This window comes from Rhinopithecus roxellana, chromosome 1 (genome assembly GCF_007565055.1).
Source record: "Rhinopithecus roxellana isolate Shanxi Qingling chromosome 1, ASM756505v1, whole genome shotgun sequence".
Taxonomy (NCBI): Eukaryota; Metazoa; Chordata; class Mammalia; order Primates; family Cercopithecidae; genus Rhinopithecus; species Rhinopithecus roxellana.
Genome location: NC_044549.1, coordinates 201,085,425 through 201,109,390, shown reverse-complemented (window position 1 = coordinate 201,109,390; position 23,966 = coordinate 201,085,425). Strand labels below are relative to the sequence as shown.

The 23,966-nt window shown below is 45.1% G+C and overlaps 1 protein-coding gene across 5 annotated transcripts in view; it reads left to right on the top strand.

The window, feature by feature from the left end:
• Positions 1 to 23,966, top strand: part of SCAP (SREBF chaperone) — a 70,136-nt gene that overhangs the window by 17,140 nt on the left and 29,030 nt on the right. For 2 of the 5 annotated variants that reach the window (XM_030936457.1, XM_030936436.1), the window contains exon 2: positions 19,110 to 19,329. In XM_030936457.1, coding sequence (XP_030792317.1) covers positions 19,208 to 19,329 — 122 coding nt within the window. In that variant the 5' untranslated portion in view covers positions 19,110 to 19,207. Of the gene's footprint in view, positions 1 to 12,077; positions 12,122 to 12,161; positions 12,183 to 18,781; positions 18,803 to 19,109; positions 19,330 to 23,966 lie in introns of those variants that run through there. The other 3 variants (XM_030936443.1, XM_030936449.1, XM_030936454.1) reach the window with 3 other exon arrangements.

Here is a 23,966-nt window from a genome sequence, read left to right as displayed (position 1 = left end):
CCTCTCTTTGTATTCTTTTTCTTTATTTCTCAGCCGGCCAACACTTACGGAAAATTGAAAGAACCTACGCTGAAGTACTGGGGGTGGGTTCCCCCAGTGTTGAAGTAGTAATACAAGACTCATCACATCTCCCATTTTGGGATTTGATTGTATAAAATGTCAAGAGCTTTGATGTCCTCCAGCAAAGCACACTTCTTGTGGGAAATCAGGCAAAGGGTCCTCAGCCTGTGTAGCCTGATATGCTCATGTGTAGCTGGTGGCAGGAGGCTGTTTCTGGCTGTGCTCCTACGAGTATCTGCTGGGGCTGAGGCTGAGGACCCTCTGTCCATGGGCCAAGAGTCTCATTGTGTGAAATGACAAGGCTGTCCCCATGGGCTCTCAAGTTGTTTCTAGCTTTAAAACGGATTCTTGACTGGGTACAGTGGCTCACACCTGTAATCCCAGTACTTTGGAAGGCCAAGGAGGGCAGATCACTTGAGGTCAGGAGTTCGAGACCAGCCTGATGTGAAACCCTGTCTCTACTAAAAATAAAAAATTAGCCGGGCATTGTGGCGCATGCATGTAATCCCAGCTACTTGAGAGGCTGAGGCAAGAGAATCGCTTGAGCCTGGGAGGCTGAGGTTGCAGTGAGCCGAGATCATGCTATTGTACTTCAGCCTGGGCAACAAGAGTGAAACTCTGTCTCAAAATAAATAAACAAATAAATAAAAACAAATAAAACTGATTCTTAGCAGCAGAAGTTCAGTCCCTTTGTTAGTCATTCCTGACCAGGTCAAGAGGGAGTAAGAATGTAGGTAGCTGGCATTGTGGAATAAAATCTTTAATATGTTTGTTGGTGTTCTACTGTGAAGAGGGTTGACATTATGCATGTGGTTATTTGTGACAACCATTACAACCAATTAATATAATTTGGTCTTCCTTCAGTTTGGGTGGTGTTGTGCCATACCAACAGTTACTCTTAAAATGTGCCAATACTCATCCTCTTGAATATGTGTGTTTTTAGGCTTTAAATTCTCTGAAATCAGTTTTCATTCATTAACTGAAATTCCTTTATTTTTTCCATACTATTTAATTATTATTATTTTTTTGAGACAGAGTTTCGCTCCTGTTGCCCAGGCTGGAGTGCAGTGGTGCGATCTCGGCTCACTGCAACCTCTGCCTCCCAGATTCAAGTGATTTTCCTGCCTCAGCCTCCTGTGTAGCTGGGATTACAGGCACGTGCCACCACGCACAGCAAATTTTTGTATTTTGAGTAGAGACGGGGTTTCACCATGTTGGCCAGGCTGGTCTTGAACTCCTGACCTCGTGATCCACCCGCCTCGGTCTCCCAGTGTGCTGGGATTACAGGCATGAGCCACTGTGCCCGGCCACGCCCTGGTAATTTTTGTATTTTTAGTAGAGATGGGGTTTCACCATGTTGGCCAGGCTGGTCTCGAACTCCAGACCTCAGGTGATCTGCCCGCCTCGGCCTCCCAAAGTGCTGGGATTACAGGCGTGAGCCACTGTACCTGAGCTTTTTTCAATACTATTAACTTGATCTGCTGAAAATTCTCCCAGGTTACTGGCTAATTTTGAAGCTTAAGAGAAGCAATTTTCTGCCCTGAGCATTGGTCCACTTGACAACTTTCAGGAAAACATTCCCCCAAAGGAACGAATTGTTTGCACCAGTGAACTAGTGCAGTGAGCAGTCGTGTAGTGACTTTCTGCTCGGCGCCAGGTGAGGTGCTGGGTGCTCTAGGGAACTCATGGTGATTCAGTTATGCGCTTCTCCCGAAGGGGAACACAGTCAGTCCGGGAGGCTGAGAGTCAGAATGAGCAAGGTGGAAATTCATAGTTAGAGAAGCTCAGAGAAGAGGGCTGCTACTTCCACAGGAGACTTGCTCATTATTATTATTATTTTTTATTTTTTATTTTTTATTTTTGAGACGGAGTCTCGCTCTGTTGCCCAGGCTGGAGTGCTGTGGCCGGATCTCAGCTCACTGCAAGCTCCGCCTCCCAGGTTCACGCCATTCTCCTGCCTCAGCCTCCCAAGTAGCTGGGACTATAGGCACCCGCCACCTTGCCCGGCTAATTTTTTGTATTTTTTAGTAGAGACGGGGTTTCACCGTGTTAGCCAGGATGGTCTCGATCTCCTGACCTCGTGATCCACCCGTCTCGGCCTCCCAAAGTGCTGGGATTACAGGCTTGAGCCACCGCGCCCAGCCGCTCATTATTTTTTAATTTCAGCTTTTCTTTTTTTTTTTTTTTTTTTTTGAGGCGGAGTCTTGCTCTGTCGCCCAGGCTGGAGTGCAGTGGCCGGATCTCAGCTCACTGCAAGCTCCGCCTCCCGGGTTCCCGCCATTCTCCTGCCTCAGCCTCCCAAGTAGCTGGGACTACAGGCGCCCACCACCTCGCCCGGCTAGTTTTTTGTATTTTTTTAATAGAGACGGGGTTTCACTGTGTTCGCCAGGATGGTCTCGATCTCCTGACCTTGTGATCCGCCCGTCTCGGCCTCCCAAAGTGCTGGGATTACAGGCTTGAGCCACCGCGCCCGGCCAATTTCAGCTTTTCAATGTAGAAATACATTTACGTGACACAAATTGGAAAGGTAAACCAGTGTACATGGGAAAGTTTCCCTTCCATCCTGCACCTGGCTACCAGATCCTCTCCCCAGAGGCTGCTGGAGCTGCCACTTCTCATGTGTCCATTTCCAGGTGTGTTGTGCATTTACAGACAAATAAGCAGAGACTTCTGTTCTCTTACATGAAAGTAGCACGCTGTTCCCTTGCTTTTTTCTCTGAATGTTTATGATAGTTTATCATTAATACATTTCCTCATTGTCTTTTTCTTTTTTTTGATGGAGTCGCCCAGGCAGGAGTGCGATGATGTGATCTCGGCTCACTGCAACCCTCGCCTCCCGAGTTCAGGTGATTCTCCTGCCTCAATCTCCTGAGTAGCTGGGACTACAGGCCTGCACACCACCATACGCAGCTAATTTTTTATATTTTTGGTAGAGACGGGGTTTTACCATGTTGTCCAGGTTAGTCTCAAACACCTGACCTCAAGTGGTCCGCCCACCTCAGCCTCCCAAAGTGCTGGGATTACAGGCATTGAGCTACTACACCCAGCCCCTCATCTTTTATAACTAGATAATATTCCATTTTCAGGATGTCCTTTAATTTATTTAGTCAGAGCTCTATTGATGGAATTGTAGAGGAATTTTAAGTTTTGTTAGTACAGACAACACTGGGATGAGTAACTTTCTGTGTGCACCAATCAGTCCACGCATGGCCAAGTGTATCTATCCAGTTGCTTACCAGAGGCAGAAGTGCTGAGTTGATGAGGATTTGCTTTTGTAATTTTGATAACTCTTAACCAGATAAACCTCCATAGCGGTTTTATCCACATGTGCTCCTAAGCAGTGTGTGGCAGTGCTTGTTTATTCACACCCTCTCCAACACTGTGGTACCACACGGTTTGATCTTTGCCATTGTGATGGGTGAAAAATTAGTTTCTCTGTTTAGATTCCACCGCCCCCCCCAAACTTTTTAGTGTAACCTACAGAAAAGTTGAAAGAGTAGTAGAATGAACACTCCTATTATCTCAGGAGGAGTTTTAATTTGTCTCTGTTTGGTTGCAGTGAGGTTGAAGGACCATTTACGTTTTATTTTTTGTGAAAAAAACTATTCAAGCTGGGTATGGTGGCTCAAGCCTGTAATCCCAGCACTTCGGGAGGCCAAGGTGGGCAGATTGCTTGAGTTCAAGAGTTTGAGACCAGCCGGGGCAACCTGGCAAAACCCCATCTGTAGAAAAAATACAAAAATTAACTGGGCATGGTTGTGTGTGCTTGTAGTCCCAGCTGCTCAGGAGGCTGAGGTGGGAGGATTGCTTGAGCCTGGGAGGTCAAGGCTGCAGTGACCTGAGATCTTGCTACTGCACTCCAGCCAGGGTGAGACCTTGTCTCAAAAAACCCCCACAAAAACCCTATTCATATCCTTGACCACTTTTCTGTTGGGCTTTTGTTTTGTTTTGTTTTCTTTGAGGTGGAGTCTCATCTCCGTCACCCAGACTGGAGTGCAGTGGCTCAATCTCAGCTCACTGCAACCTCCACCTCCTGTGTTCAAGGGATTCTCCTGTCTCAGCCTCTCGAGTAGCTGGGATTATAGGCATGCACCACCATTCCTGGCTAATTTTTGTATTTTTAGTAGAGACAGGGTTTCACCATGTTGGCCAGGCTGGTCTCGAACTCCTGACCTCAGGTGATCCACCCGCCTCAGCCTCCCAAAGCATTGGGATTATAGGTGTGAGCCACTGTGCCTAGCTGGGCTTTGGTGTTTTTAAATTGATTTTGTCAAAATTGCTTATATATGTGGGAACTTAACACCTTGTCAGCGATATGAATTGCAGTTGTGTTTTTCCAGATCTTATTTATCTTTTTTTTTTTTTTTGAGATGGAGTCTCGCTTTGTCGCCCAGGCTACAGTACAGTGGCACGATCTTGGACGATCCCAGCTCACTGCAGCCTCCGCCTTCTGGGTTCAAGTGATTCTCCTGCCTCAGCCTCCTGAGTAGCTGAGATTACAGGCTACTGCCACCACACCTGGCTAATTTTTCTATTTTTAGTAGAGATGGGGTTTCACCATGTTGGCCAGGCTGGTCTTGAACTCCTGACCTCGTGATCCGCCCTCCTCAGCCTCCCAAAGTGCTGGGATTACACGTCTGAGCCACTGCGCCCAGCCTTCTTTATCTTTTTACTTAAAATAGTTTTGTTGTGAAAGATTTGTTTATTAACTAATTATATAGATTGGTTTTTACTTTTAAGGCTTTTGGGTTCTATGTCATACCTAGAAAGATCTTCCCTAGCAGAAGATTGGGAAAAATTACCCTGTGGGTTTTTTGTGTTTTTGTTTGTTTGTTTGTTTGTTTTGTTTTTTTGAGACAGATTTTCATTCTTGTTGCCCAGGCTGGAGTGCAGTGGCATGATCTTGGCTCACTGCAACCTCCACCTCCTGGGTTCAGGCGATTCTTCTGCTTCAGCCTCCTGGGTAGCTGGGATTACAGGCGCCCACCACCACGTCCGGCTAATTTATTTTTGTATTTTTTGTAGAGATGGGGTTTCACCATGTTGGCCAGGCTGATCTTGAATTCCTAACCTCAGGTGATCCACCTGCCTTGGTCTCCCAAAGTGCTGGGATTATAGGTGTGAGGCACCTCACCTGGCCTATCCTGTGGTTTTTTAAAGTAATTTTTTTTCCTTTTTTTTTTTTTTTTTTTTTTTTTTGAGACGGAGTCTCGCTCTGTCGCCCAGGCTGGAGTGCAGTGGCGCGATCTCAGCTCACTGCAAGCTCCGCCTCCTGGGTTTACGCCATTCTCCTGCCTCAGCCTCCTGAGTGGCTGGGACTACAGGCGCCCGCCACCTCGCCCGGCTAGTTTTTTGTATTTTTTTTTAGTAGAGACGGGTTTCACCGTGTTAGCCAGGATGGTCTCGATCTCCTGACCTCATCATCCGCCCATCTCGGCCTCCCAAAGTGCTGGGATTACAGGCTTGAGCCACCACGCCCGGCCTTTATTTTTTTCTTTAATTGAGACAGAGTCTCGCTCTGTCGCCCAGACTGGAGCGCAGTGGCATGATCTCGGCTCACTGCAACCTCCGCCTCCCAGGTTAAAGTGATTCTCCTGTCTCAGCCTCCTGAGTAGCTGAGACTACAGGCACACGCTACCATGCCTGGCTGGTTTTTGTATTTTTAGTAGAGACAGGGTTTCGCCATATCGGTCAGGCTGGTCTTGAACTCCTAACCTCAGGTGATCCACCTGTCTCGGCCTCCCAAAGTGCTGGGATTATAGGCGTGAGCCACTGTACCTGGCCTAAAGTAATTTTTATATTTCATATTTTACCTTTAAATCTTTTCTCTATTTGGAATTCATTTTTATTTTTTATTTTTATTTTGAGGCAGGGTCTTGCCCTGTTGTCCAGACTGGAGCACAGTAGTGTGATCATGGCTCACTACAGCCTGGACCTTGCCAGGCTCGGGTAATCTACCCACTTCAGCCTCCTGAGTAGCTGGGACTACAGGTGTGCATCACGATGCCTAGCTAATTTTTGTACTTTTGGTAGAAGAGGAGTTTTGCCATGTTGCCCAGGCTGGTCTTGAACTCCTGGGCTCAGGTGATCTGTCTGCCTTGACTTCCCAAAGTGCTAGTATTATAGGCCTGGGCCACTGTGCTTGGTCCTATTTGGAATTTATTTTGATGTGAAGTGTTAGATCCAACTTAATTTTTTTCTGTGGCTACCCATTTGTTGCAACACCTTTTATTACACAATCTTTCTCCCAGTTGTTTATCATTTACTGTATATAATATACTTTGTCATATGTGTACATTTTGGTCTATTCCTGGACATTCTGTTCTGTTACATTAATCTGTGTATTTATGTGTTAGGACCACACTGTTTTAATTACTCTAGCATGTTTTGTTATTTGGTGAAGTTCCCTTTCATCATCTTTATTTTTCAGAACTTTCTTGGCTATGTTTGTTTTTCTATATGAACTTTAAGTTTGTTTAGTTAAAGAAGTCCTATTTTTATTGGGACTATGTTACATTTCTAGATGAATGGAGGAAGAGTGACATTTTGGTTATGTTATATTGACTCTTCCTCATTAAGAATGTGGCATGCTTTTCTTTTTGTTGAAGTCATCTTTTCTGTCTTTCAGAGTTTCAGAAATTTGTTTTGGTTTCTTTCTTTTTTTTTTTTTGAGATGGAGTCTTGCTCCGTCACCCAGCCTGGAGTGCAGTGGTGCAATCCCGGCTCACTGGAACCTCCACCTCCCGGGTTCAAGTGATTCTCCTGCCTCAGTTTCCTGAGTAGCTGGAATTACAGGAACGTGCCACAACGCCTGGCTAATTTTTGTCTTTTTAGTAGAGACGGGGTTTCGCCATGTTGGCTAGGCTGGTCTGTAACTCCTGACCTCAGGTGATCCGCCCACCTCAGCCTCCCAAATTGCTGGGATTACAGGAGTGAGCCACCGCGTCCTGCTGGGAGTTTCAGAGATTTCTTACATTTCTTTTTATTTTCAAGTTTTTGGTTTTGTTATTTATTTTAGTGTTACTGAATCGTTATAATCAATATTATCATTATTTTATTTTCTGCCTGCTTGTTGGTGATGTAGGTGAAGGCATTGATGTATATTAGTTTTCACTATCTTATGGTGATTAACAACTGTAAAAGGTTTTCAGTTGATTATCTTGGATTTTGTATATAATATCATTTGCAAAAATGATAATTTAACTTTTTCCTTTCCAGTTATATACCTGTGTTTTCTTTGTCTTGCCTAATTGTGATAACTAGTAGCTCCACAATAGTAATAAATAATGGTGTTTAAATGCATAGCCTGTATGGCCCCTGACGTTAGTGAGAACACTTCTAGTGTATTCCCATTGGGCTTGATTTTAGCTTTGAGATTGAGAAAGATGTAAATATTTAGTTGAAGTCTGTATTTTATTTTATATGTATATGTATGTATATATTTTTATTATTATTTTTCGAGACAGAGTCTCACTCTGTCATCCGGGCTGGAGTTCAGTGGCACAATCTTGGCTCATTGTAACCTCTGCCTCCTGGGTTCAAGTGATTCTCCTGCCTCGGCCACCCAAATAGTTGGGATTACAGGTGCCCGCCACTATGCCTGACTAATTTTTGTGTTTTTTAGTGGAGATGGGATTTCACCATGTTGGCCAGGCTGGTCTTGAACTCCTGACCTCAAACAATTCACTTGCCTCGGCCTCCCAAAGTGCTGGGATTACAGGTGTGAGCCACTGTGCCTGGCCTATATGTATGTATTTATGTATGTATGTAAATCAACATACACATATTTACTAAGCATTTGTCTATTTTTATTTTAAAAGGATGAGGGTTGAATTTTGTCAGATGTCTTCAGCATTGACAGAGATGATCTCTGTTAACATGTTGAACGTAACATTGTTTTAACATTAGTACTTAACGTGTTTCTGGCACAAAATGAATAGGATGACGTTTAGAGAAGGCTTATGGAGGAAATGGCATTTTATCTAGTGCCTGAAGGCTGAATAGAGAAAATTAGAAGTGGGAATTAGAGTGGGAAGATGGGAAAAGGGCATTCAGTAAAGAGAGAGCCTTAAGTGGGAATGCAGGTTATTTGAGAGAAGAATGCCGGCAACCCAACATGACTGTGATATTCATGGGGGCCTTCTAGATGGGTAACATGGGGCAGGTTACACCTCTGGGCTTCAGATTCTTCATCTGTGGAATTGAAATCGTAAAAGTAGTTATTAGTTTAAGGGTTGTTATAAGGATTCAGGAGATAATGTAGGCAAAAGTCTTAGGCCAGAGGCTGACACATGGTTTGTAAATACTAGTTATTTTTATTTGGCAAGAGAATAAAGCTGGAAAGAGGTTTCAGTATATTTTGAGTGTGCCTGTATAATAAGCAAAGAAGTATGGCCTCAAATGTGCAGGCACTGGAGAGCCATTCAAGACTTTTGTGCAAGGGGTGACCTAAGCAGGTCTTTTTTTTTTTTTTTTCATTAAAATATTTTTTTTAAAGAGATGGGGTCTCACTATGTTGCCCAGGCTGGTCTCGAACTTCTGGGCTCAAGCAGTCCTCCCATCTTAGCCTCCCAAAGTGCTGGGATTACAGGTGCGAGCTACTGCACCTGGCCATAAGCAGGTCTTTATTTTAGGAAGCTGTCCACACTGACCGTGTGGGAAGAGAAACCAGAAGTGAAGTGCAAATGTAGGCAGCAAAATCAGGTAGGAGATTATTAGAATTTTTCAGGCTGGTGATTTTGGATATCTGCCACTAGTCCAGTTCATTTTTTTTTTTTTTAATTTTTTAAGATAGGCCTTGCTCTTTTGCCCAGGCTAGAGTGCAGTGGTGGAATCACAGCTTACTGTAGCCTTGACCTCCTGGGCTCGAGCAATCCTTCCCACTCAGCCTCCCAAGTAGCCAGGACTACAGTCATGAGCCACCACACTGGGCTAATTTTAAAACTTTTTTTGTAGAGACAGGTTCTCTGTATGTTGCCCAGGCTGGTCTTGAACTTTCCTGGCCTCAAGCAATCTTCCTGCCTCAGCCTCCCAAACTGCTGGGATTACAGACTTTAGTTAGCCACGATGCCTGCCCTGCTAGTCCAGTTTAGACGTACGTTCCAGATGTGAGCACTATGGAGTTGACTTAGGCAACTCTTGGGCTCCAGGGTTTGGTAGGGCAGTGTTTCTCAAACTTGAGCATGTCAGTGTCAACTGGAGCGTGTGTTAAACACAGATTTCTGGGCCTCACCCCCAGATTTTCTGATTCACCAGGTCTGGGATAGGCCCAATAATTTGCATTTGTAACAAGGATTTAGATTGGGACATTTGTGAAGAACAGGATGGATGAAGTGTTCCTTGTTTATTATTTCATTCAGAGAGATGGGATTATTAGCTGTCTCTCTTTCTTCCAGAATGCCTGAGGTGCTTTGTATCACAGTTAGAAATTGAGAAGATATGTACTGAGCACTGTCCTGATAGTATCTGATCCTGGTTGGGTTGGTTGGTTTGCTCATCACTTATTCAACAAGTGGTTTGTTTTCAGAGACAGGGTCTATGTTGCCCAGGCTGGCATAGAACTCCTGGGCTCAAGGGATTGTCCCACCTCAGTCTCCTGAGTAGCTGGGAGTATAGGTGCATTTAATAAAAATTTAACATGCCAAGTACTATTAAAGACCCTGAAGAACAGACAGGGAGTTTATTTATAGTCTCGACAGAGGACAGATAGTAAACTAGGGAATGAGTCATTTGTACAGTTACAGAGTTTTAAATGCACTGAAAAAGAAGAAATAGGCTCTGTAAGGAACAATAAAGAGAACTACTGGAAGACATATGGTCAAGGGAGGTCTTTTTGTAGAAGTGATATTTCAGCTGAGACTTGAAGAAGGAGAAAGAACCAGCCTATAAAGAGAAGAGGGAATAGAGGATGGAACAGTATGTGCCAGGCCCCTGAGATGGGAATGAGGTTGGCACACATAAGGCATTGGAAGAGAGCAGAATGGAGAGGTGACATGAGGTGAAGTTGGGGAGGACCGGAGTGGGTTGTGCAGAGCCCTGGGAGCTAGGGAGAGGCATTTGGACTTTGTTCTAAGGGCAGAAGGGGATCCAGCTCAGGGCATTGGTAAGAGTCTGTGTCCACTCTGACCTCTGAGATAAGGTGAATTGGAAAGGGATAAGAAGGGGTCTGTGAGGGCCAGGCATGGTGGGTGGCTCAGCCTGTAAGCCCTGCTCTTTGGGAGGCCGAGGCGGGAGGATGGCTGGAGTCTAGGAGTTCAAGACCAGCCTGGGCAACATGGTGAAACCCCATCTCTACAAAAAATAACAAACATTTTGCTGGGTGTGGTGGTGTACGCCTGTAGTCCTAGCTACTTGGGAGGCTGAAGTGGGAGAATTGATTGAGCCTGGGAGGTGGAGGCTGCAGTGAGCCATGATCGTGCCACTGTACTCCAGCCTGGGTGACAGAGTGAGACCCTGTCTCAAAAAAAAAAAAAAAAAGTCATTCCAGTACTATTTGAATATTTGAATATAAACATGTATATTTTTACTTTTATAATTGAAAAATAGCACTGGGGCTCATAAGGGGGACCCTTTGGGGTAATGTTCTGTTTCTTGATGGAGTGATGTTTAGGTTACATGGCTTTGTTTACTTGGTGGTAATTCATGGAGGCGTGTGCTTATAATTTGTATGCTTTTCTGTGATATGTTATACTAAACTTTAAAAGTTTATTTTAAATGGGCTTGCACGTTGGCTCACGTCTGTAATCCCAACACTTTTGGAGGCCGAGGCAGGAGGATTGCTTGAAACCAGGAGTTCAAGACCAGCCTGGGCAACATATTGAGACCCTGTCTCCCCCCAACAATTTTTTTTTTTAAATTAGCTGGCCATGGTGGCACATACCTGTAATCCTAGCTACATGGGAGGCTGAGCCGGGAGGACTGCGTCCAGGAATTCAAGGCTGCAGTAAGACATGATGGTACCCATGTATCCCAGCCTGGTTGACAGAGTGAGACCCCATCTCTAAAAAAAGGAAAATAAATAAATGAATGCTTATAGTGAACAATGTAAAGGTATTGAGATTTGAGTTAAAAAAATTTCTCGGCTGGTTGTGGTGGTTCACATCTATAATCAGTTTGGGAGATTGAGGCGGGAGGATTGCTTGAGCCCAGGAGTTTGAGACCAGCCTGGGCAACATAGCAAAACCCTGTCTCTACTAAAAATACAAAAAATTATCTCTCATGGTGGTACGCGCCTATAGTTTCAGCTAATAAGCAGGCTGAGGTGGGAGGATCACCTGAGCCTGGGAGATTGAGGCTGCAGTGAGCTGTAATCCTGCCACTACACTCCAGCCTGGGTGACAGAGTGAGACTCTATCTCAAGGAAAAAAAAAAAAACCTGCATGTAATCACATTACACAAAGACAAGCAACCACTACTAATGTTTCCCTCTATTCTCCTTTTGTGCACTTTTTGTGTATAATTTTTATTTTTTCAAATTGTAAAAGTAATGTGTGCTTTTTGTAGAAAACTTGCATTACATGCTTCTCACAATGAAATGATGTGATTGACAGAAAAATGCCAGTAGGCATAGTGTGAAAAGTTTCCTTAGGGCCAGGAGCGGTGGCTCACACCTGTAATCCCAGCACTTTGGGAGGCTGAGGCAGGCAGATGGATTGAGGTCAGGAGTTTGAGACCAGCCTGGCCAACATAGTGAAACCCCCTTTCTACCAAAAATATAAAAATTAGCCGGGTGGGGTGGCACACGCCTGTAACTCCAGCTACTTGGGAGGCTGAGGCACAAGAATTGCTTGAACCCAGGAGGCGGAGGTTGCGGTGAGCCAAGATCACACCACTGCACTCCAGCTTGGGTGACAGAGCAAGACTCCATCTCAAAAAAAAAAAAAAAAAGTTTCTTTAAAGGCAAAGAATCCTGAAATGTATGAAGATTTTCACATTACAAAAAAGTTTAAGAGTTCTGATTATGATAAAGATGGAGTAAACATAACTCCACCCTTTATGTCTGACAGAGAGCAACTGAAATCCCCGGACAGAATGCATGGATCAGTGGAGTAACCCCAGAAAGGTAAATGTTAGCATGCCAATTGGAGAAGGAAAGCAGAACTCCAAATACCAGTGAAATGATAGTGAGTTTCCCATATTTTTTTTCCTCCATATAATATTTTCCAGCCTGGACTTAAAGTCAGCCCCAAACCTGGAAATGTGTGCTGGATGTGCACAAAAAGAGGTCTAACAGAAGCCGTCTTTCTAGTTTGAGGAGCAGGAAAGGGGATCATCGTGGGTCAGGCATGGGGATGGAGGAAGAAGTCTTGTGTGTTGTTTGCTTTGTCTTTTCTCCTTTTCTCTTGCTCTGGCCCTCCATGTAATTCTGTAGTGGTGGAGACAGCAGTGACATTGGCAGATGAATAGGAGAGGAAGTCTTCTATTTATAGGGACTGTGGTCCCCGGAGCATGGAGGGAATCTTTGATTTTGTTCTTTCCTTTCTCTCATGCTTTTCCTTGGAGGTAGTCACAGTTGTGGGAGGTACTCAGCAGGTCAGGGAAATTAAACCCCTGACTTTCAGCTAGAAGACCAGGAAAGGGGCCCTTGAGATCTGGAAAGTATTAGAAAGATTGTGTAGAGGAAGGAGCTCAACAAATTAAACTCATAAAGTTGCATATGAACTCCTGGGATGTTCTTCAGAATTAACATATGTGCATCTGACCCTAAATAGCATACCAAAGGCTTTGAGGACCAAACTGTGGAGTAGATTACTGCTCAAGTAGTTGCGCACTGGCCCCTGGGCAGTATGCTTGGGAAAAACCAAAATAATACTTCAGAGGCTTTGAAAACTGATCTCATATTGGTACCACAGCCCACAGAAGGTGGGTAGGAACTTGTGGACTGGACCTAATTAGGTTGATTGCTGCAAAGACAAATTCAGAATTTTTCGTGGGACTTAAACAAGAGCTAGAGTCACATAGCATAATATTCAAAATGTCCAGTAATTCAGAATTACTTCAGCTATGAAGAATCAGGAAAATCATGAGGGGAAAAGACAGCCAACTGATGGCAACTGCAACATGACACAGATCCAAAAAATTAAAAGCCAAAGTATAATTAAAATGTTAATTAAAACCTTGCTATAGCAAGTAAGGGTGAATACTCTTGAACAGAAAATTAGAAATTTATTTACTGCAAAATATGACAATCTAAATGAAAAATTAATTGGGTGGGCTCAATAGCAGAATGGAGAAGACAGAAGAGTCAGTGAACATGAAGGTAGAATAATAGAAATTATCCAGTCTGACCAACAGATTGAAATAAAATGAAAAAAACAAAAAAAACAGAGCTTCAGGGACTCATGGGACAATAACAGAAGATTTATCTTTTATGTTTTTGAAGTCTCAAAAAGAGAGGAGAAAGAGTGGTGCAGAAAAAATATTTGAAGAAATTATGGAAAGGAAGAAATAAATGTTTCTTTTTTTTTTTTTTTTTTTTTTTTTTTGAGACGGAGTCTCGCTCTGTCGCCCAGGCTGGAGTGCAGTGGCCGGATCTCAGCTCACTGCAAGCTCCGCCTCCCGGGTTTACGCCATTCTCCTGCCTCAGCCTCCCGAGTAGCTGGGACTACAGGCGCCCGCCACCTCGCCCGGCTAGTTTTTTGTATTTTTTTTTTTTTAGTAGAGACGGGGTTTCACCGTGTTAGCCAGGATGGTCTCGATCTCCTGACCTCGTGATCCGCCCATCTCGGCCTCCCAAAGTGCTGGGATTACAGGCTTGAGCCACCGCGCCCGGCCGAAATAAATGTTTCTTTTCACAGATAACATGATAAGTCTTTGTAGAAATTCCCAAAGATTCTACACACACACAAAGACTCTGGCACTTAATAAGTGATTTCAGGACAGTTGCAGGATAAAAGATTAACATAAAAAAATCAGTGTACTAGCAATGAACATGTGAAAACCAAAATTGAAAACATAGTTGCTAAAAAAAGTGAAATAATAGGTATAAGTCTAACAAAACATGTACAGTCATGTATGCTGAAAACTACACAATGCTGATGAAAGAAGTCAAAGATCTAAATAAATGGAGAAATATACCATGTTCATGGATTGGAAGACTCAGCATGCCAGTTCTTTGCAAATTTGATGAACAGGTTTAATGCAGTTTCTATCAAAATTCTATCAAGTTTTTTTTTTTTTGAGACGGAATCTCCCTCTGTTGCCCAGGCTGGAGTGCAGTGGCGCGACCTCAGCTCACAGCAACCTCCGCCTCCTGGGTTCAAGCGATTCTCCTTCATCAGCCTCCGGAGTAGCTGGGATTACAGGCGTACGCCACCATGCCCAGCTATTTTGTATTTTTCGTAGAGACAGGGTTTCACTATGTTGGCCAGGCTGGTCTTGAACTCCTGACCTCAAGAGATCTGCCCGCCCTGGCCTCCCAAAGTGTGGGATTACAGGCATGAGCTGCTGCACCTGGCCTTTTTTTCTTTTTTCTTTTTCATTTTCTTTTTTTTTTTTTGAGTCAGTCACGCTCCATTGCCCAGACTGGAGTGCAGTGGTGCAATCTTTGGCTCACTGTGGCCTCCGCCTCCCAGGTTCAAGCAATTGTCCTGCCTCAGCCTCCCAAGTAGCTGGGATTACAAGCACTCACCATCACACCCGGCTAATTTTTGTATTTTTAGTAGAGAAGAGGTTTCACCATGTTGGCTAGGCTGGTCTTGAACTTCTGACCTTGTGATCTGGCCGCCTCGGCCTCACAAAGTTCTGGGAATATGGGCGTGAGCCACTGCGCCAGGCCTTTTTCTCTTTTTTTGAGATGGAGTCAGTCTGTCACCTAGGCTGGAGTGCAGTGGTGTGATCTTGGCTTGCTCAACCTCTGCTTTCTGGGTTCAAGCGGTTTTTAGCCTACCAAGTAGCTGGGATTACAAGTGTGTGCCATCACACCCAGCTAATTTTTTTCTGTTTTTAGTAGAGAAGGGGTTTCACTATGTTAGCCAGGTCTCAAACTCCTGGCCTCAAGCGATCCACCCACCTTGGTCTCCCAAAGTGCTGGGATTACAGGCGTGAGCCACTGTTCCTGGCCCAGACAACTGCTTTTTGACAAAGATGCCAAGCAATTCAATGGAGGAAGGATAGTCTTCTCACCAAATGGTGCTGGAGCAATTGGCTATCTTTAGACCAAAGGGGAACAAAAGGAATTTATATCTCACACCTCATCTAAAAATTAACTCAAATGGATCACAGATTTTTATTTTTATTTTTTGAGACAATCTTGCTCTGTAGCCCAGGCTAGAGTGCAGTGGTGTGGCCATAGCTCATTGCAGCCTCAAACTCTTGGTCTAAAGTGATCTTCCTACTTCAGCCTCCTGGGTAGCTAGGACTACAGGCGTGTGCCACCCTGCCCTGCTAATTATTAATTTTTTTTTTTTTTTGTAAAGACAAGGTCTCACAGTGTCCAGGCTGGTTTCAAATTCCTGGTTTCAAGTGATTTCCCACCTCAGCTTCCCAAAGTGTTGGGATTACAGGCATGAGTCACTGCATCCAGCTGGATTACAGACTTAAACAAATGTGAAACTACAAATTTTTAGAAGAAGATATTGGGGAAAATTACCTTATGACCAAGCATTTCCACTCCTAAGAATGAATATACTCAAAAGAAAACAAAAAGAAAAAAAATACAAAAAACCCCAACTGAACAACAACAACAAAAAAGTAAAAATAGGAATTGAGCGCGGCTGGGCACGGTGGCTCATGCCTGTAATACCAGCACTTTGGGAGGCCAAGGAGGGCAGATCATGAGGTCAGTAGTTCAATATAGTGAAATCCCGTCTCTACTAAAAATAAAAAATTAGCCGGGTGTGGTGGCGGGTGCCTGTAGTCCCAGCTACTTGGGAGGCTAAGGCAGGAGAATCGCTTGAACCCGGGAGGTGGAGGTTACAGTAAGCCGAGACTGTGCCACTGCACTCCAGCCTGGGAGACAGAGCGAGACTCCATCTCAGACAAAACAAAACAAAACAAAAAGGTTGGCCAGGTGCAATCGTTCATGCCTGTAACCCCAGCACTTTGGGAGCCTGAGGCGGTCAGATCACGAGGTCAAGAGATTGAAACCATCCTGGTCAAGATGGTGAAACCCCGTCTCTACTAAGAATGCAAAAATTAGCTGGGCGTTGTGGCACACATCTGTAATCCCAGCTACTCAGGAGGCTGAGACAGGTGAATTACGAATTGCTTGAACGCAGGAAACGGAGGTTTGCAGTAAGCCGAGATCGCACCACTGCACTCCAACCTGGCGGCAGAGCGAGACTCTGTCTCAAAAAAAAAAAAAAAAAAAAAAATTGAGACAGGGTCCGGTGGCTCATGCCTGTAATCCCAGCACTTTGGGAGGCCAGGCTGGCAAATCATCTAAGGTCAGGAGTTCTAGACCAGCCTGGCCAACATGGTGAAACCCCATCTCTACTAAAAATACAAAAATTAGCCTAGCGTGGTGGTTCGCACCTGTGCTCCCAGCTACAAGGGAGGCTGAGGCATGAATCGTTTGAACCACTGGAAGGCGGAGGCTACAGTGAGCAGAGATCACGCTACTGCACTCCAGCCTGGCCAACAGAGCAAGATTCTGTTTCAAAAAAAAAAAGTTCGAGTTCGAGACCAAGTAAACAAGAATAATTTGACCCGGTGTGGTGGCTCGTGCCTGTAATCCCAGCAATTTGGGAGGCCGAGGCGTTGTGGATCACCTGGTCAGGAGTTTGAGAGCAGCCTGGCTGACATGATGCAATCCCATTTCTACTAAAAATACAAAAAATTAGATGGGCGTAGTGGCGGGCACCTGTAATCCCAGCTACTTAGGAAGCTGAGGCAAGAGAATCGCTTGAACCCGGGAGGTAGTGGTTGCATTGAGCTGAGATCGCGCCACCGCACTCCAGCCTGGGCAACAAGAGCGAAACTTTATCTCAAAAAAAAAAAAAAAAAGAAAAGAAAACAGATGTTCAGACAAATACAGGAATGTTAGAATGTTCATCACAGCACTATTCACGATAGGCAAAACATAGAAACTGCCCAAATGTTTATCGACTGATGAATGGATAAACAAAATGTGGCATACTCATTTGATGAAATACTCAGCCATAAAAGTAATGAACTGGCTGGACTCAGTGCCTCACGCCTATCATCCCGGCACTTTGGGAGGCCGAGGCTGGCGGATCACTTGAGGTCAGGAGTTTGAGACCAGCCTGGCCAACATGGTGAGCCTGGTCTCCACCAAAAATACAAAAATTAGCCAGGTGTGGTGGCGGGTGCCTGTAGTCCCAGCTGCTCAGGAGTCTGAGTCAGGAGAATAGCTTAAACCCAGGAGATAGAGATTTCAGTGAGCCAAGATTGTGCCACTGCACTCCAGCCTGGGCAACCCCATCTCAAAAAAAAAAAAGTAATGAAGTACTGGCTGGGCATGGTGGTTCATACCTATAATCCCAGCACTTTGAGAGGCTGAGGCAGCTGGATCATTTGAGCCCAGGAGTTTGAGACCAGCCTGGAAAACACGAGAACCTGTCTCTACAAAAAAATACAAAAATTTGCAGGGCGTGATGACGCACACCTATAATCCCAGCTACTTGGAAGACTAGGTGGGAGAATCACTTGAACCTGGGAGGCAGAGTTTGCAGAGAGCCAAGATGGTACCACTGCACTCCAGCCTGGTCGATAGAGTGAGACTCCATGTCAAAAAAATAGAAGGTTCCTGAACTGGAAACTTGCATGTGCACTTAAGGCTTCTGCTTTCGGAAAGGTAGAACGAGCAATAGGCATTCCTTTTGGCTTTTGAGTTGGCTGTGGTGTGACTCCTTTTACTTCTTGTTTCTGATCTTGACAGTTATGAGGAGTCATCTTTGAGTCTGGGTTTTCATCAGTGAGTACAATCAAGCCAAGACATGTGTCTGGGCAGGTTCCCTGTAGCACAGATGGAAGAAAACAGCAACATGGAACAAGAGAAGTAGGTTTAAACTTGGATTCCATTGGAGGACTCAGTAGGGAAGATAATTCTAGATCCCTGGGCCTCCTGGAGTTTTCTATTCTGATTTTATTGGTTTAATGTTATTTGTTTGAAATCACCAGAAATTAACTTTGGCTAACACAAGCAAAAAGATAATTTATTGGAAGGATATAGAATAGCTTACAAAACGGAAAGAAAAGTTGATGAGCCAGTCCTCAGAAAGGATGGGAGCCAGAACAGCCTGGGGATCTTGGGAGCAGGAACCTCTGTGGGATGAATAAACATCATGAATATCCAAGTTCCTGTTTCTTTGTGTTCAGAAGTCAAAGTCCAGGGAGCGAGGCCCAATTGGTGTAGCTTGGGTCAGCACGGGGCACCTTGACTCATAGTTAATCCAGGCTAAATCCTGTGGAGTGAGGTGGTTCCCCTGAGCCACACCAGGCTGCTGTTACTCGTAGAAGGGGACAGCTACTGGGCAGGCGGGAACAGGAGGTGCTCTCTACCTTTATGCTCCCAGAAACGACTGTAGGACCAAGAGCAGAGAGTTCTACCAGAGTGAATTTTGCTTGGTGACCGTTATGTCAGAGACCTAAGCTTTTTGGTGTTTTTATATTGAGGGCTGACCTCACTGGACATTCTTCATGAGTGAATCACTATTTGTACAACAGTGTGTTTTGGGGAGGCCATCCCTATGTAAAGGTTTTTCCCGAGGACTTCTCTCAGTGGGGTTTGTGCATAGAAAAGGGTGGGGAAGAATGCCTGTTTGACAGAGAGCAGCTGAAGGTGACGTCTGTTACAGTCATGGTTTCCTGTGCCACACATGAGAAAAATGCCCTTTGCGGGGTGGCCTTTTAGCATTGCCTAATATAGGACGGAGGGATTTGGGTCGGGGGAGGGGGGAGAGAGAGAGTGTGTGTGTGTGTGTGTGTGTGTGTGTGTGTGTGTGTGTATTTTGGGATTGATGTCACTAGACCTTACATATAGGCATTCTGAAACCATTCCCAGCCACATAACTATCGCCTCCCTCCAGCAGCCCTAGTGTGCAGAGCCAAGTACTCTTTGTTAACTGGCTTTTCTCCCTTCTGACCAGGTACCTGCACATGTTGTTCTTTGTCAGTGCTGTCAAGTGTGTGCCAGGGTGATCCATGGTCACTTTCCGGGATGGCAGCAAGGTGACTTCGGCTGAGGATGACCCTGACTGAAAGGCTGCGTGAGAAGATATCTCGGGCCTTCTACAACCATGGGCTTCTCTGTGCATCGTATCCCATCCCCATCATCCTCTTCACGGGGTTCTGCATCTTAGCCTGCTGGTATGTTTTTGGGTTGCCTTGGATATGGTGGGCCAGTGTCTTAGGACAGTAGGTTTTCTAACCCTAACCACTATGGAGCTCTTGGCCTCTGTATGCTTCTTTTTTTTTTTTTTTTTTTTGAGGCGGAGTCTTGCTCTGTCGCCCAGGCTGGAGTGCAGTGGCCGGATCTCAGCTCACTGCAAGCTCCGCCTCCCGGGTTTACGCCATTCTCCTGCCTCAGCCTCCCGAGTAGCTGGGACTACAGGCGCCCGCCACCTCACCCGGCTAGTTTTTTGTAGTTTTTAGTAGAGACGGGGTTTTGCCGTATTAGCCAGGATGGTCTTGATCTCCTGACCTCGTGATCCGCCCGTCTTGGCCTCCCAAAGTGCTGGGATTACAGGCTTGAGCCACCGTGCCCGGCCTCTCTGTATGCTTTTTACACAGTGGGAGCTTGGGCTCCTTCTAACTGTGAGTGGAGAACTCTAGTCCTGGCATGGTTAGCTAATGTAATAAAATAGTTCCGGCTGGCCCTGACCTACTGATTCACCAGATTTATTCACATCACTGGTACTGTATCTCAAAATAATGTTTAGATACTTCTAAGACACAGATAATTGAAAGATATGATATTTCCATTTTCTTTCTCATTAGTAGTGGTTTCCTTTTAGTACCAGGTTAAGTGCAGGAGCCTTCTTTGTGTGTTGCAAGGCAAAGTCCATTAGAACAGTACCTTGGACAGCCTGTGGCAGGCTAACCTCAGAGACTTGCTTCTTTGCTCTCTAGTCATTTTTTTGTGTTCACATGGAGCTTGCTTTAGACCTCTTGTTGATTCTTGTGGTCAGCTGCACTTGCCAAGGACAGGATGTGAGAGTTGTAGCTGCCCTTGTTCCTATTTGTCTTTCTCAAGGCCTCATAGAAGCCTGAAGGCTATGGCTGACAATGACGTTGTAAAGGAGGAGGTTGATATAAGATGATATCTGATGACCCTTTTAGCTCTGAAACGCTGACAGTTGTGAAAAGAGCCCATCTTACTATTTTCTCTGGAAATAATTCTGTTTTTCAGATTCATTGTCTTTCTAACATTTATAGATATTTTCAGTGCTATGCTGAAGGGAAGATGAGAAGTCAAGAGGGAACTCTCTGTTCAGTTCACTTGCTAATGATCTCAAGCTCTTCCCTGATTATCAGTAAGAAAGATGAACATTGGCCAGGTGCAGTGCTCATGCCTGTAATTCCAATACTGGGAGGCTGAGGCAAGAGAATCACTTGAGGCCAGGAGTTCAGGACCATCCTGGGCAATATAGTAAGACCCACCCTGTCTGTACAAAAAAAAAAGAAAGAAAGATGAACATCACAGAGAGTTTCTTGCTGGGTGCTGTGTTGGTGCTTCAGGTATAACATTAGGAAGTGGTCCAGTTATGTTTCCATTTAACAAAGGGGGATAGGGACTTAGAGATTTGCCTGGTCCACATGACTAATAATTAGGGAAACTGGGGTTCAAATTCAAATCCAAGCCATAGGGACTCTGGTGCTTGCACCTGTGTTACTGTCACCTGGTCTCACTCTGGCTCAGTATGTTTGTATTGGTGTTTAAACTGCTAAATTGTGTTGTACAAGATAAAATACTTATAGCTGTGTCCCGTAAGTGATGAATTTGGAGTGCTCTGAGAACTCAGCTCTTGGGTTTTTTTTTTCTCTCCAAGTTAATTGACCTCTTTCTCTTTTCTTCTTTAAAAAAATTGTTTTGAGACATGGTCTCACTCTGTCACCCAGGCTGGAATGTAGTAGCACAGTCACAGCTCACCTCAGCCTCAACCTCCTAGGCTCAAGTGATCCTCCCACCTCAGCCTCCTAAGAAGCCACGACCACAGGCGTGCGCCATCATACTTGACTGTTTTTCATTTTTTGTAGAGATGGGGTCTCATTATGTTGCCCTCCTTTGGTTTCACTCTCTGATGGTACTATGGTTTCCTCTTTTGTAGTCACCCTGTTTTTCTTTTAAGAGGAAAGACCTGGCTGGGCGTGGTGGCTCACGGCTGTAATCCCAGCACTTTGGGAGGCTAAAGTGGGTGGATCACGAGGTCAGGAGATCGAGACCATCCTGGCCAACATGGTGAACCCCGTCTCTACTAAAAATACAAAGATTAGCTGTGTGTGGTGGCACACACCTGTAATCCCCGCCACTCGGGAGGCATAGGCAGGAGAATCGCTTGAACCCGGGAGGCGGAGATTGCAGTGAGCTGAGATCGCTCCACTGCACTCTAGCCTGGCAAAAGAGTGAGACTCTATCTCAAAAAAAAAAAAAAAAAAAAAAAAAAAAAAGGAGGAAAGACCCTTCTGTATTATCCCATTCTTTTTCTTTTTTTCTTCTTTGAGACAGGGTCTCACTTCCGTTGCTCAGGCTGGAGTGCAGTGGTGCAGTCATTGCTAATTGCAATCTCAACTTCATGAGCTCAAGTGATTCTCCTACCTCAGCCCTCTGAGTAGCTGGGACTATAGGCGTGCACCACTAATTTTTTGTATTTTTAGTGGAGCTGGGGTTTTGCCGTGTTGCTCAGGCTGGTCTCAAACTCCTGAGCTCCAGTGATCCACTCTCCTCGGCTTCCCAAAGTGTTGGGATTACAGGCGTGAGCCACCACACCCAGTCTTGTACTGTCTCATTCTTAGTGCTGTGTACTTATTTTCCCAAACCAGTATCTTGTCATGTGATCTTAAAGTTTTTCTTAGCTTTTTTCTTAAAACCTTATTGACTTGGGAACATTTTTCCAAGGCTGGGTGAAGTCTCTCAACCTCCAAAGACTAATAAAAGGTTGTATAAGAGAATCCACAGATTCTGGGACTTGGCCAGAAAACCAGAGATCACGGACCCAGGGACACAAGCCTCACCATTGTCTTCAACCACAGAAGCTTTTGTGTCCAGAGCAGCAGAACAGTGCCCCCTTCTTCCAGAGCCTGGGATTGCCTACAGAAAATAAAGTATGGATATAGACTGCTTCTAGTAGTTTTGCTCGACATTTGGTTTCCATTTAATTGCTTAACCTTTTATTGTTCCTGGGATGAAAGGCTTGTACAGCCAAACCCAAAGGACTGCTGCACTTAGTTTCCCTATTCAGATCTAACAGCCACCTGAGCTGCAGAAATACTTCTTGCACACCACTGGCTCACCACCACTGAGTCACCCCAGGGAAAGTACAGAGCAGCACTAGAGGGGGTGGTGGTCAATGACAGCTTGGGAATGTGTCGGTCTCCATCAGGCAGAAGAATCCAGGAAGTGATTCTTGGATTCTTCTTGGAAGAGAGGGCATCTGTATATGAGGAGTCAGGCTCACCCCAAACAGCACTGAGGATGTGTGACTTTCTTCTCTGAGCTGCCGTTGAGGCTGCAGGTTTCAGTGACTGAGAGCCAAGGATACTATTTCAAATGAACCCGGTGCTGAGCCTTGCAGGTGAGCTAGAGTTAGCTGTTCTTCCTGCCTGGCCCTGGGTGCAGTGACTGTTCTTTCCTCTGGGAAAATCTGATGAAATGTGTAGCAAATAGGCGTTATGGCAAGAGGTGTCTGTAACTCTTGGAGGTTAGACCACTGGGCCCAAGATATGTCCCAGCAGCAGCCCAGCAAGACAGAGGGTGCTGTTATTCTGGACCTGCCCTGCTAAGCGGTAGGTGCACCATGGGGTAAAGAAGAGCACCCAGGGCCAGGCGCAGTGGCTCACGCCTGTAATCCTAGCACTTTGGGAGGCCGAGGCGGGTGGATCACGAGGTCAGGAGATTGAGACCACAGTGAAACCCCGTCTCTACTAAAAATACAAAAATTAGCCGGGCATGGTGGCGGGCGCCTGTAGTCCCAGTTACTCAGGAGACTGAGGCAGGAGAATGGTGCAAACCCGGGAGGCGGAGCTTGCAGTGAGCCGAGATCCGGCCACTGCACTCCAGCCTGGGCGACAGAGCGAGACTCCGTCTCAAAAAAAAAAAAGAAGAGCACCCAGATGCCATGTTAGTTCTACGTGCAGGTCAGAGTCATTTGATTCAACAAGCTGCTGCTCATGGTGAGAGAAGGTGGATTTTAATTTGGAGAGGAAATTGGAATCACATTGTGTTGTTTTTGTTTCGAGACGGGGTCTCACTCTGTTGCCCAGGCTGGCGCAATTTCGGCTCACTGCAACCTCTGCCTCCCAGGTTCAAGTGATTCTCTTGCCTCAGCCTCCCGAGTAGCTGGGATTACAGGTGTGCACCACCACATCTGGCTATTTTTTGTATTTTTTGTAGAGATGGGGTTTCACCATGTTGACCAGACTGGTATCAAACTCCTGACGTCAAGTAACCTGCCCACTTCAGCCTCCCAAAGTGCTGGGATTATAGGCATGAGCCACCTTGCTCAGCCTAGTTATGCATTTTTGACTTAGAATATTTTCAGTTTACAACAGTGTTATCAGGACATAACCCCATCATGAGTCAAGGCATATCTGTACATGTCCAGTGCTTAGAATAGTGCCTGGCACATATTAAATATCATTTAATATTTCATTGTTATTATTCACTGTCTTCCTAGTCTTCTACCTTCACAGCCAGAAAGCACAAGCAGACTCCAAAACATGTATAGTCTAAATATAGAACAAAAACTGACCATACTCTGTGATTACTATGCAAATGCTGTAGCCAC